This window comes from Corythoichthys intestinalis, chromosome 5 (genome assembly GCF_030265065.1).
Source record: "Corythoichthys intestinalis isolate RoL2023-P3 chromosome 5, ASM3026506v1, whole genome shotgun sequence".
Taxonomy (NCBI): domain Eukaryota; kingdom Metazoa; phylum Chordata; class Actinopteri; order Syngnathiformes; family Syngnathidae; genus Corythoichthys; species Corythoichthys intestinalis.
Genome location: NC_080399.1, coordinates 13,536,607 through 13,549,012, shown reverse-complemented (window position 1 = coordinate 13,549,012; position 12,406 = coordinate 13,536,607). Strand labels below are relative to the sequence as shown.

The window sequence follows — 12,406 nt, the reverse complement described above, 5'->3', positions numbered from 1 at the left end:
TTATATAAAAAAATAATCAGGATTTTATTAGGGAATGACTTTGAATTTTTTTGATGTCGCTGCTCATGGAGACTCATATATGCCTAAGGGAGGTGTCTGTTTTGGTTTTAGGTAGCTAGCGGCTTTGGTTTGAATTTTAAGTTTTTGAAAATAGGCCCCCTACGGATTGGCACAGACCTTGTGTCCTGTCAACTAATAGTGAAGTCTATGATTTAGATTTGAGAAGAAAAAAAAAGATTAAAGGGATTATTTCCGGATTGTAATGATTTAATTTTCCCAGTCTCTTGACAGTAACCATTTATATATATATGTTTTTAAATAGATTAGATTTAAAAAAAAAAAAATAAAGACTGATTAATTGGCTGCGTCCATATTTTATTTTCCTTATTAATTTTACAATAAATGAATGCTTGCTTGGCACGAAAAAAAAAATCATATGCATACGTGAGAATCACCGATGACTACATCTCAATAACTGTAGTATGAACAGCAGCATTTGTAATCCAGCAGCTCTGCAGGGAACAGGCTGTCTAGGCAAGCAGGGCAGAAGAGTGTTATGACATCGTTTTGGTTTTTTTTACCGCTGTTTTTTTTGTTTTGTTTTTTGGGGGTGAATAGGGACTTCCCATCCCCCAAGCACTGTTTACTCTCTTACCATGACATGACTTCATTTGAACAGTTATCTGTAATCTGTTAATATCGTTTTTTATTGGCTTTCTAGCAAGCACCATTTTCTCACCCTAGTTTAGCCTCTCCTGAGCCCTCCAACTAAAAAACTGCAGGGACTAGTTAAAATCAACTCCACCAACTAATTAAACCCCCACTAACTCGAAAATTAAGCCTCATGTAAAAAATTCGGAACTTCCCCTTTAAGATCTGTTGCTACTCCGTTTATTGACAGTATTCATGACTACATCAGATCTTTTAATAGGTGAAATTAAACAAGGAGATTTGCCACCATTGACGGTGATAGACATGTAATCCAGTTGAATTTTCAGGGCCGGCACCAATCCTTTAATACCAGCCTTTCCCACTAGATTAGACATTTTATCGACATCAATGGCATTGAAATGTGATCATTTGCTGCCGAGTTCAGATGGATTGGTCATTTATGCGCATGTCTTTAACACAGTGGTGCTCAAAAGCCTTCAAGAACGTAAACGTGGTTCCCCCGGACGTCGGCGCCGTCCACCAAATCAATCTGGAGTATCTTTCTCGAGTAATCCAGGTCCGTGGTGGATTCATCTACCCTGACAGCGTGGTGGGCACGGACTCGCACACAACTATGATCAACGGCCTCGGCATCCTGGGCTGGGGTAAATCACCTTCTTATACTTGTTCTTAAAGGAGACATTCTCATTTAATTCTAATGATTGTTACTTTTTCACTCAAAAGGCGTTGGTGGAATCGAGTCAGAAGCAGTGATGCTGGGGCAGCCGGTATCTCTGACCCTTCCGCAAGTGGTGGGCTGCAAATTGGTGGGCTCCATTAACCCATTAAGCACCTCTATAGACGTCGTCCTCGGCATCACCAAGGTACGCCGACTCTTCTCTTGCGTTTGTTTAGCTGCTTAACTCATTAGCGTTCCTTGTTCAGCATTTGCGGCAAGCCGCTATCGCCGGGAAATTTGTCGAGTTTTTTGGACCCGGTGTATCACAGCTGTCGGTTCCCGACCGGACCACTATTGCCAACATGTGCCCCGAGTACAATGCCACTGTCAGCTTTTTCCCCGTCGACCAGGTCACCATTAAGCACTTTAAAAACACACGTAAGTATTCAACCTTTCACGAATTATGATTTTTTTCTTTTTTCTTAAATGTTTTTATTGCATTCATATGGGACAGTGGTCTTTAACTTATATATGTGAATAATTTTAAATAAAGATGTCGGTCGGGTCCGATCACGTCATTTTTAAAGTATCGGAATTAGCAAAAAAAATATCGGACATTCCTTTTTTTTAAATTTATATATATATTTTTTTAACTAAATCGTTTTCTAATTGTATTTAACGTTACAGACAAAACGTCTTACACTCATCCAGAGTCTTTAGTTTTGGCTTAAAGTAGGGTTAACATATTTATCGCGTTAACGGCGGTAATTCTTATTTTTTAAATTAATCACGTTAAAATATTTACTGCAATTAACGCATGCGCTGCACGACCCACTCACGCATTGTCGCGTTCAATCTATAATGGCGCCGTTTTACCTATATATAGTGCTAAAAGGCAGCGTAAAATGAGTAGAGTAAATTTTAGCAGTCTTTTGAGGCTTATAGTAATTGGCTAAAGCCTTAAAATCCCTCTCTCAACATTTAGAAATATCGTGGGAAGCAATGTGGGGAAGAAAGGTAGTAGTTGATCTTTTTCTTAACACCCTGTGTTATTTCCCAATGCAGAGAAGATATATCAATTGGTGCCACTACGCAGAGTCATGGTTGCACTTCCCATCATGCATTTGGGCAGAACAGTTAAATGGCTACAGTATCATTTACTGAAAGCTCAACAAATACACTAGATGGTAATATTTAGTCACAATATACAAAGTCACATTTATCCTTTAAGAATTACAAGTCTTTCTATCCGTGGATCCCTCTCACAGAAAGAATGTTAATAATGTAAATGCCATCTTGAGGATTTATTGTCATAATAAACAAATACAGTACTTATGTACTGTATGTTGAATGTATACATTCGTCCGAGTTTTATTCATTTTTTTCTTAATGCATTGCCAAAATGTATATGATCGGGAAAAATTATCGGGAATGATTGGAATTGAATCGGGAGCAAAAAAAAAAAGCAATCGGATCGGGAAATATTGCGATCGGCAGATACTCAAACTAAAACAATCGGGATCGGATCGGGAGCAAAAAAACATGATCGGAACAACCCTAATTTTAAGCTAAATGAATGAATTAATTGAAGGATCAGTTTTGGGGGAAAAAAAGCACAATAACCTTATTTTTCGACGTATAAGTCGCATCTGAGCATAAGTTGCACCACCTAAAGACGGAACAATGAAGAGGGACAAAAACATAAATAGCACTGAGCGAAAAATAGGCGGCACCATCTTGGAAAATTTCTGCTCCGGACTTCTGGTTTAGAAAGAACAACATGAATTGCGGTTGAAGTACGCAGTGTGTTGACAAAAAAGTTAAAACTGCAAAATCAAACCAGAGGAACTCACAGAATCTCCAAAAATGGATTCAGCACGACGTAGATGAGACTCTGAGACTTCCTGTGCTGTGCGTCAACGCCTGAAAACGCCTATATGCATGGTTTGAAGAGGAATGTTTTGAACAGCATCCAGCTTCAAAGCGCCAGTGTGGATGTACCTAGCCATACGCCTTAAATCGAAACCAGCTGCAGACAAGAAGTTAAGGATGTAATTTAAACCTAAGGATACACCAAAAAGATTGTATGATTGTTCTTATCACTTCTTTGATCATTCGTGAACAAAATTATAAATTATATTATCTTTTATTGCAGATACTGATCGCAATAAAACATTTGGACATGATTTCCATTTCTTGTTTTATTTAAAACGATTGATGCATGTGTAAAACAGGTCAATACCAATTTCTAAAATTATTAGAAAAATATTAACGAAGGTGGCGCATACTAGAATTCGATATTAAACAGCAGAGCTCTGGAGCGGCTTAAGGGAGCCTCACCAAACTTTAACCCAACATTAGGGGGTCAACGACCTCTAGACGGGCTTTCTCCCAATATGCTCTTTAATTCCAGCTCCAATAACGCATCTTAAAGCTGCTGCAGTTAAAAAGCTCGTAGCTGGATCTCTGGATCAAGCTAACCGTTCGCCGTCTGTCCCAGCCCCAGCCTTTCGGCCGCCCTTGGGTCGAACGGACGTAGTCTCGATATATGTCCATCAACATACAGTCAGTGTTTTTGTGAGGCACATCAACTTGACTTCGCTTGCCAAACAACATTTTCTACCTGTAAACAAACGAACAAAAAACACTTGCATTTATGCGTTGACATGATTGTGCCATCTTACACATACTGATTTGCAACAGGCTAGCAGCAGATAGCATGTGTTGCAGCCACAGCAGTAAAGTAATTGTAGTAAATAATAGTAAAGGTCATCATAATGACAGTTATCATCGTAATAACAATATTAGGGCTTTCAACCGATTAAAATTTTTAATCGAGTTAATCTCAGTTTAACAATTAATTAATCGTAATTAATTGCAATTATAACCATCTCTAAAATATGCCATATTTTTCTGTAAATTATTGTTGGAATGGAAAGATAAGACACAAGATGGATATATACATTCAACATACTGTACATAAGTATGGCATTAACATTATTAACATTCTTTCTGTTAAACAGATCCACGGATTGAAAGACTTCTTAAAAGATAAATGTTAGTACAAGTCATAGTAATTTTATATTAAAACCCCTCTTAATGTTTTCGTTTTAATAAAATATGTAAAATTTTCAAACAAAAAATAAACTAGTAGCTCGCCATTGTTGACATCGCCGAGCAGTCACTTCACATGGGCTCCCTGCCGTTCTTCCACAGTGTCTTTAACTACGTAAAGTAGTGATTGAAATACACCACAAGGTGTCAATGGCAAGTTTTAAATTACTTAGAAATCAAGCCAATGAATGTGTTTTGTCCCTCGACTGACGCTGTAGTTCCCTGTTTACTGGTCAATACATTGTACACGGTCATTTGAGTGCTGGCTTCACAACGTATGAGACCTCTGATAGTTTGTATATTGTGTCTAAATATTGCCATCCAGTGTATTTGTTGAGCTAAACGAAATGTTTGAATAGAGTTTGACCAAAGTCTGAGTAAGTCTTATGTGTATTTTGCATAGCTATTTTGATTGGGAATGAACATAATTTTTTTTAGAGATAGGAATAGTATTTTTGTTGTGCTTTCACTAAATGATACTTATGTTTGTTGTGAAGGAGTTGCCGAAGCTTATGCCAATAAACGGCGCGGTCTAATGAACGCCTGTGTCCACTCGCCTTTCTCTGCCTCTTAGCTCTCAATGTGCAAAAAACGGTGTCATTGTAATCTGTTTGAGGCAATGCATGAGTGGGCCATTCGGCGCATGAGTTAAATGTGTCAAGTATTTTATAGTGATTAATTTTAAAAAATTATTACCACCCGTTAACGCGATAAATTTGACAGCACTAAACAATGTCAAAGGCAACACGTAGTTTCATGCGAAAGATTTTAAGTAATTTTGGAGCACCGGACACATGAAAATGCAAGGATAGGAAGAACATACATTGCATAACACAGAGGCAACATGGCTACAAAAATACCCGGTCTTTATGGTTGCATGAGCTTGGGACCACATTTGCCTTCATTAACATGTTGTCCACCCCTGTCGTGATGATGACAGATAGATGCGGTATTTCCAAATTGTCTTTTTTAAGGGATTTTGATGAGTAATGTTACTCCAGCTCCACTGTTGTTTTGCATGGAGAAATTCCAAAACGGAAGTTGCGAGCAGAAATTCGGAAGGAAAGTCTCGGAAACTTATAATTCGCACTTTTGGGGGATCATTTTTTAATATGTCAGAAACAAAGAACAAACATAGATTAAAATAAGGCTAAAAAGGTCTGTTAAGATACAGTAGGGAGAACAAGTATTTGATACACTGCCGATTTTGCTGGTTTTCCCCACTTGCAAAGCATGTAGAGGTCTGTAATTTGTATCATAAGTTCTCTTCAACTGTGAGGGACGGAATCTAATACAAAAATCCAGAAAATCACGTTGTATGATTTTTAAATAACACATTTGCATTTAATTTGCATGAAATAAGTATTTGATACATCACAAAAATCGAACTTAATATTTGGTACAGAAACCTTTGTTTGCTATTACAGATACCAAACGTTTCCTATAGTCCTTGACAAGGTTTGCACACACTGCAGCAGGGATTTTGGCCCACTCCTCCATGCAGATCTTCTCCAGAGCCTTCAGGTTTCGGGGCTGCTGCCGGGCAACACGGATTTTCAGCTCCCTCCATAGATTTTCTATCGGGTTCAGATCTGGTGACTGGCTAGGCCACTCCAGGACCTTAAGATGCTTCATACGGAGCCACTCTTTAGTTGCCTTGGCTGTGTGCTTTGGGTCGTTGTCATGCTGGAAGACCCAGCCATCTTCAGGGCTCTCACTGAAGGAAGGAGGTTGTCAGCCAAGATCTGGCGATACATAGCCCCATCCATCCTCCCCTCAATATGGTGCAGTCATCCTGTACCCTTGGCAGAGAAGCAGCCCCAAAAAATGATGTTTCCTCCTTCATGTTTCACGGTTGGGATGGTGTTCTTGGGGTTGAACTCATCCTTCTTTTTCCTCCAAACACGACAAGCCGAGTCTTTAGACCAAAAAGTTCAATTTTGGTCTCATCCGACCACATGACCTTCTCCCATGTCTCCTCTGGATCATCCAGATGCTCAGTGGCAAACTTCAGACGTGTCTGGACATGCACTGGCTTCAGCCGCGGGACCTTGCGTGCGCTGTAGGATTTTAATCCATGACGGCGTAATGTGTTTCCGATGGTTTTCTTCGAGACTGTGGTTCCAGCTCTCTTCAGGTCATTGACCAGGTCCTGCCGTGTAGTTCTGGGCTGATCCCTGACCTTCCTCATGATCAGTGATGCCCCACGAGGTGAGATCTTGCATGGAGCCCCAGAACGGAGCAACTTGAACTTCTTTCATTTTCTAATAATCGCTCCAACAGTTGTTACCTTCTCACCAAGCTGCTTGCTTATTTTCCTGTAGCCCATCCCAGCCTTGTGCAGGTCTATTATTTTATCCCTGATGTCCTTACACATGTCTTTGGTCTTGGCCATTGTGGAGAGGTTGGAGTTTGTTTGTTTGAGCATGTGAACAGGTGTCTTTCATACAGGTAACAAGTTCAAACAGGTGCAGTTACTTCCGGTAATGAGTGGAGAACAGGAGGGGTTCTTAAAAAAGAACTAAGAGCCGAAATATTTACTAGTTGGTAATGTATCTAATACTTATTTCATGCAGTTAAATACAAATTTATTATTTAAAAATTATACAATGTGATTTTCTGGATTTTTGTATTAGATTCCGTCCCTCACAGTTGAAGAGAATTTATGATACAAATTACAGACCTCTACATGGCTTGCAAGTGGGAAAACCAGCAAAATCGGCAGTGTATCAAATACTTGTTCTCCCCACTGTATGAACTGGTTCTCAGATAATTGTAGCCTAAACAAAACAGCATAACAAATCTTCTAGCTGTCCTGTAACTCTGGGCTGCCATTGATGGCAATAGATGTCCAATCTGTTTTAACTTGTATCATTCAATCGTTTCCAGCCCCCTCCCATTTGAAATAGAGTGGACGTCTGTTGCCATCGATAGGCGTTTTTAATGTCAAGTTCCCTTTTTTTCAACCTACCACAACACATACTCTTTGTTAAGTGTTTTTTCCCCAATCCTGGCGTTTACAATTTGTCAACCAATTGATTCTAGATTTCTCCCAAGAAAAGCTGGAGTTACTTGAGTCCTATCTAAAAGCTGTAATGCTCTTCAGAACCTACGAGGACTCCAAGGAAGACCCTCAGTATTCCGAAGTATGACGCACAAGCACATATTTTCTAACAAAAGTAACAGTAACAGATAAAAAACTTATTTTGACTGATCACAGGTGATTGAAATCAACTTGAGCACCATGGTGCCGCACGTGAGCGGGCCCAAAAGGCAGCAGGACCGCGTGGCTGTCTGTAGCATGAAGGAAGGATTTCAGAGTTGTCTCGACGACAAGGTAAAAAAAAAAACTTAACTCACTCTTGCTTATGTTGATGACATCATCACATCTAAAGTATGTCTTGTTGATTTTTAGTTGGGCCCAAGAGGCTTTAATATTGCCAAGGACAAGCAAGACATCAGGGTGCCCTTCCTGCACGCGGGTCAGGAGTACCAGCTGGCCCACGGCTCGGTGGTGGTCGCCGCCGTCATCAGCTGTACAAATAACTGCAACCCCGCTGTCATGCTGACGGCAGGTAAGATTTTGGGAAGGAAATGACAACTGCATGTAAAAAAGTTTTCCAAAAGTTCAAGTCGACACTTACCACGCTAAACACTAATGCTAACATGAATGCTATGCTAACGCTAAAGTTACATTTATTGTGTGATGATCACTCAGCACAATATCTAGCCAAGATAAGAAAACTTACCAAGCAGCACCTGACATGTGTTTCCCAAAAGGCAAGTCTGTAGCCTGAAGAAGACACCAGTGAGTAAGGTGTGTTTGTGGTGCAGCACATCTAATGAGTGACACGACCAAACACTGCTACCGTGCGTGCTAACTACACATACGAAAAGAAAATGTCACACATTGTAAACTTTTTCTCGGAGACTATGGCACATTTTCATCTCGTTCTTGTCTTGTCAGACCAAAACCGGCAATCGTCTCGTTATGTTTTCATCTCCCAAGACAGGTTTTTTGCTCCTCATTGTCATGAAAAAATTGTTCGCCGACAAAGTATTTTAGTCATCGTCATCTTTGTCGGTACATGGGTCAGGAAATCATTCTAGGATATTTGACAATAAACAGCAAACGAGCTCTTTTCACCCGTCTGCCGTGAATTGAAACGGGTATCACTCTCAGACGTTTGTTAAATCGCTGCCAACCCTCCCACTTCAAACGGATTGGATATCTGTGGCTGTCAATGGAAGCCAATGAGTTCATTTTGGGGCATTTCAGGTAGGGCTGGGCGATATGGCCTTAAGTACGTATCACGATAAATTGAGCAGATTTACCTCGATAACGATAAATGACGATAAATTCGCCCAAGCGGACTGTTATATAATTTGAAAATTTGAATCAATGCATGGAATACAAATTAACCGTTTCTCGTTAAATTTATTTAACCAGCTTTCAATTTAACAATTGCACATGCAGTCTAAACATTATTTTAAAAAATCTTGTAAACAATAAGAATTCTAGTGTGAACATCTATAACAGCTTGTATGATTTGAAAAATGTACATTATAAAAATCAATATGACGACTGTGCAAACATGTCATTCTAACACAAATGACTTGCAGCTTTAACAGTACACTTCAGACAACTTATTGGTAATGGCTGCTGTGACATAATTATTCAACACAAGTGTTTACGTCAAGGTTTCAGTCCCCCCCCACCCGAAACATTTTTCAATACATGCACCCCCACACAGACACAACCAGATTAAAGCTGTATTGCTCTGATGCCAATGAAACATTTAAGGTTTTATGATGGCAGAATAAAGCAAATACATACAGAAAAATAGCTGTGGCCATTAAACTGTCATATTATATATAGGCTTCACTGTTGGATTATACTTTACGCTGAGTGCTTTACCATCATGGTAAATGGTGTTACACTTATATAGCGCTTTTCCACCTTTGAAGGCGCTCAAAGCGCTTTACACTATCTCACCATCCACCTACTGGTGACGCAGCACCAGGAGCAACGTGGGGTTCAGTGTCTTGCTCAAGGACACTTAGACAAGTTCATCAGGGTGAAGAATCGAACCCACAACCTCCGGGTTGGGGGACAATTACTCTACTACTGAGCCACGCCACCCCACATCATGAAAGCTTTCAGAGAAATCACACAGAGATGCCAAATAACGACGTGATGATTGCTACATGAAGTCCGTGCCCAGTCCACTCATTAATTTCAGCCGTTTCGACAAGGTTAGAGCCGCTGTCCGACTCTTTCACGTTCATTTGTAGCCGTTGTTAGCTGCTAGCGTTAGCCTGTGGCTTGGCTACCAGAAGAAAGCACTGAAAGCATCCTCTCCTAATATCGTGAGAACCAGGAAGGACAGCGGATGAAAGCCCGTCTGGAACCCGCCAAGAGTTTACTTAATGTCGGGTGAAAGTTTGGCGAAGCTAACTTAAGCCCGACTCCATCCCGTTTACTTGTAGCGTTAGCCACTAGCGTTAGCCTACCGAGCTTCTGTTTGATTGGTTTCCTGAAAACCACGTGACTCCATACGTAAGCACACTGTCTGCTTTCTTAAAGGGGAATGAACATAGCCAAACAACACAGCGTCAAAGCGGGATAAAAAAACTATATTTTGTTTTATTAAATTACCGAATTTACCGACATGGTCAAAATTACGTCGGTCATCGTGAAGAATTTTGGTGACGGTAAATTTTCGGTTTACCGCCCTGCTCTAATTTCAGGTCCTTCCAGGTCATTCCTGTCGATTTTCTTTTTAGCATTTCTGGTTCACTTCCTGTTAATTTCGGGGTATTTACGAGTCGCTTCCTGTTAATTTTGGGTTACTGAACAAGAAGTGACCTTTAAATGCCCTGCTGAGAATACTCTTGTTTCAGTTCCATTGACGCGACCACACGTCCAATCCACTTAAAGTGGAATGCCCCTCCCAGTCAAAATGAAATGGATGTCTAGCGCCATCAATGGCAGCAAATGAGTTAACTTAGACACGTTTCTAGTGGAAAATTTTTGCTATTAACCTGTGGTTTCGCGTACTATCACCATTCCGATATAATGTATCGCCACACCTAGTGCACTCATTCGACACAAATCTACGGTTTTATGGCACCAATGTCAAAATAAAAGCATGTGATTTTGTGTGAACTGTATGAATGAGCTACAACGTACGATTCTGAGGTCAACCATGTCTCTTAATGATTGAAAATAGTCGTCGATTAGTTTTATAATCGGTTGGCTTTCATTTTTTAGTGGACACAACGTAATGTTTGGTGCTTCACAGGCTTGCTTGCCAAGAAGGCGGTGGAGGCGGGTCTCCTGGTTAAGCCTTATATCCGAACCAGCCTAGCGCCAGGAAGCGGCATGGTCACGCATTACCTCAACGCCAGTGGAGTGCTGCCCTATTTCAGCCAGCTGGGGTAAGCCTGTATTCACGCATGTGCCAACATTTATTTTTGCGGTTATTGTAATTGCTTTCTAATTATTCGGCAATGCAGCTTTGAAGTGATCGGCTACGGCTGCGCCACGTGTGTGGGAAACACGGCGCCTCTGCCAGAGAATGTCGTGGATGCCATCAAACAGGTGACTTGTTTCCTCCTTTAACCCCTGATGCGTGAATTTACACTTAGCAAATATACTTATATTATTTTGTTTTTATTCTAATCTTTTTCTTGTCTTGTGCTGTTGCAATCCGGACCATGCGCTATCCAGCTATACATCTATACGTCTATACTTCTAGCTATCTATACATCTACAGTATACATACATAACATTTATCTATACATTTAACTATCTATACATTCATCCACTATACATCTATCTATTTATCTGTACTAGAGCTGCAGCTATTGATTATTTTAGTAGTCGATTAATCGATGAACTACTTAGTTCGAATAATCGAGTAATCAGATAAGGAACATAAAAAATCAAAATACTTGAGCTGAGCCTCAAACGTTATAGAAAAATTTAAAGAAAGGGTCAATGTACAACAAAAGAACAATTGGCTGACTTACGTAGCATAACGCTGCTAGCTTAAATGCTATAAAACGCTTTTTTTTTTTTTTTAAACAATGCTCTCGACAAATGGTTCAGACACATATTCTTACAAAAAAAATGGCTAAATATACATATAAACTAAATAACGAATGCATTTAAAAACATTACCTCAAGCAAAAACTTTGTGCACTTTGAGATTTGTTTTCAAATGTAAAGTGCGTTATAAATAAAATGTATTATTATTATTAAAATGTATTAAAAACTTATGTTGGTCTTAACATGGAGCAGCTGTATTCTGCCATGTGAAATGAGGCAGACTAGAGGGCAGTGTATCCACCCAAATCAATAGAATTAAATACACTTTCAAAATTGACCATTACAACACCACTTTAATTAAACAAATACTCGAAGCAGCAAAATTTAATTCGAATCTTTTTTTCTAATCGATTACTTGAGTTAATCGATTAATCATTGCAGCACTAATCTGTACATTTGTCTATTCATCTATACATCTATCTATACATCTGTCTATACATCTATCTATACACTCATACAGCTATCTCTACAGTTAGTCCCCGGGTTATGAACAAGTTCCGTTCCCATGCTGGTGACGTAACCTGAATTTCGGCGTAAATCAGAATTAACCGTTTGTGTACCCCCAAATACCCCCTAAGTCTCAAAATAACTACCCAAAAATATGTACGCCATTGTACTGTCCTCTAAGTCCTAGCGAGACAGCGAGTACATGCACTCTTCTGGGCGTGCTTATTACCTGCTCTATGCTTCCTGCACCAAAATAAAAGCATCAGAAAACAAGTCAACATGATAATACACATTTTACTAAAGGGTATAACAGTCATATTAATAAAATAAAGTAGAAAAAAAAGATACTGTGATATAAGGTACTGTTTACGCGACAATAAATAAATAAAACGAGTAGAGAC

The 12,406-nt window shown here is 39.6% G+C and overlaps 1 protein-coding gene across 2 annotated transcripts in view; it reads left to right on the top strand.

Moving 5' to 3' along the window:
• The window catches only part of ireb2 (iron-responsive element binding protein 2), a 46,928-nt gene that overhangs the window by 22,941 nt on the left and 11,581 nt on the right, over positions 1-12,406 (top strand). For both annotated transcript variants that reach the window (XM_057836430.1, XM_057836429.1), the window contains exons 7-14: positions 1,133-1,316; positions 1,396-1,535; positions 1,597-1,768; positions 7,490-7,590; positions 7,665-7,781; positions 7,860-8,019; positions 10,750-10,885; positions 10,964-11,048. In XM_057836430.1, coding sequence (XP_057692413.1) covers positions 1,133-1,316; positions 1,396-1,535; positions 1,597-1,768; positions 7,490-7,590; positions 7,665-7,781; positions 7,860-8,019; positions 10,750-10,885; positions 10,964-11,048 — 1,095 coding nt within the window. The remainder of the gene's footprint in view (positions 1-1,132; positions 1,317-1,395; positions 1,536-1,596; positions 1,769-7,489; positions 7,591-7,664; positions 7,782-7,859; positions 8,020-10,749; positions 10,886-10,963; positions 11,049-12,406) is intronic.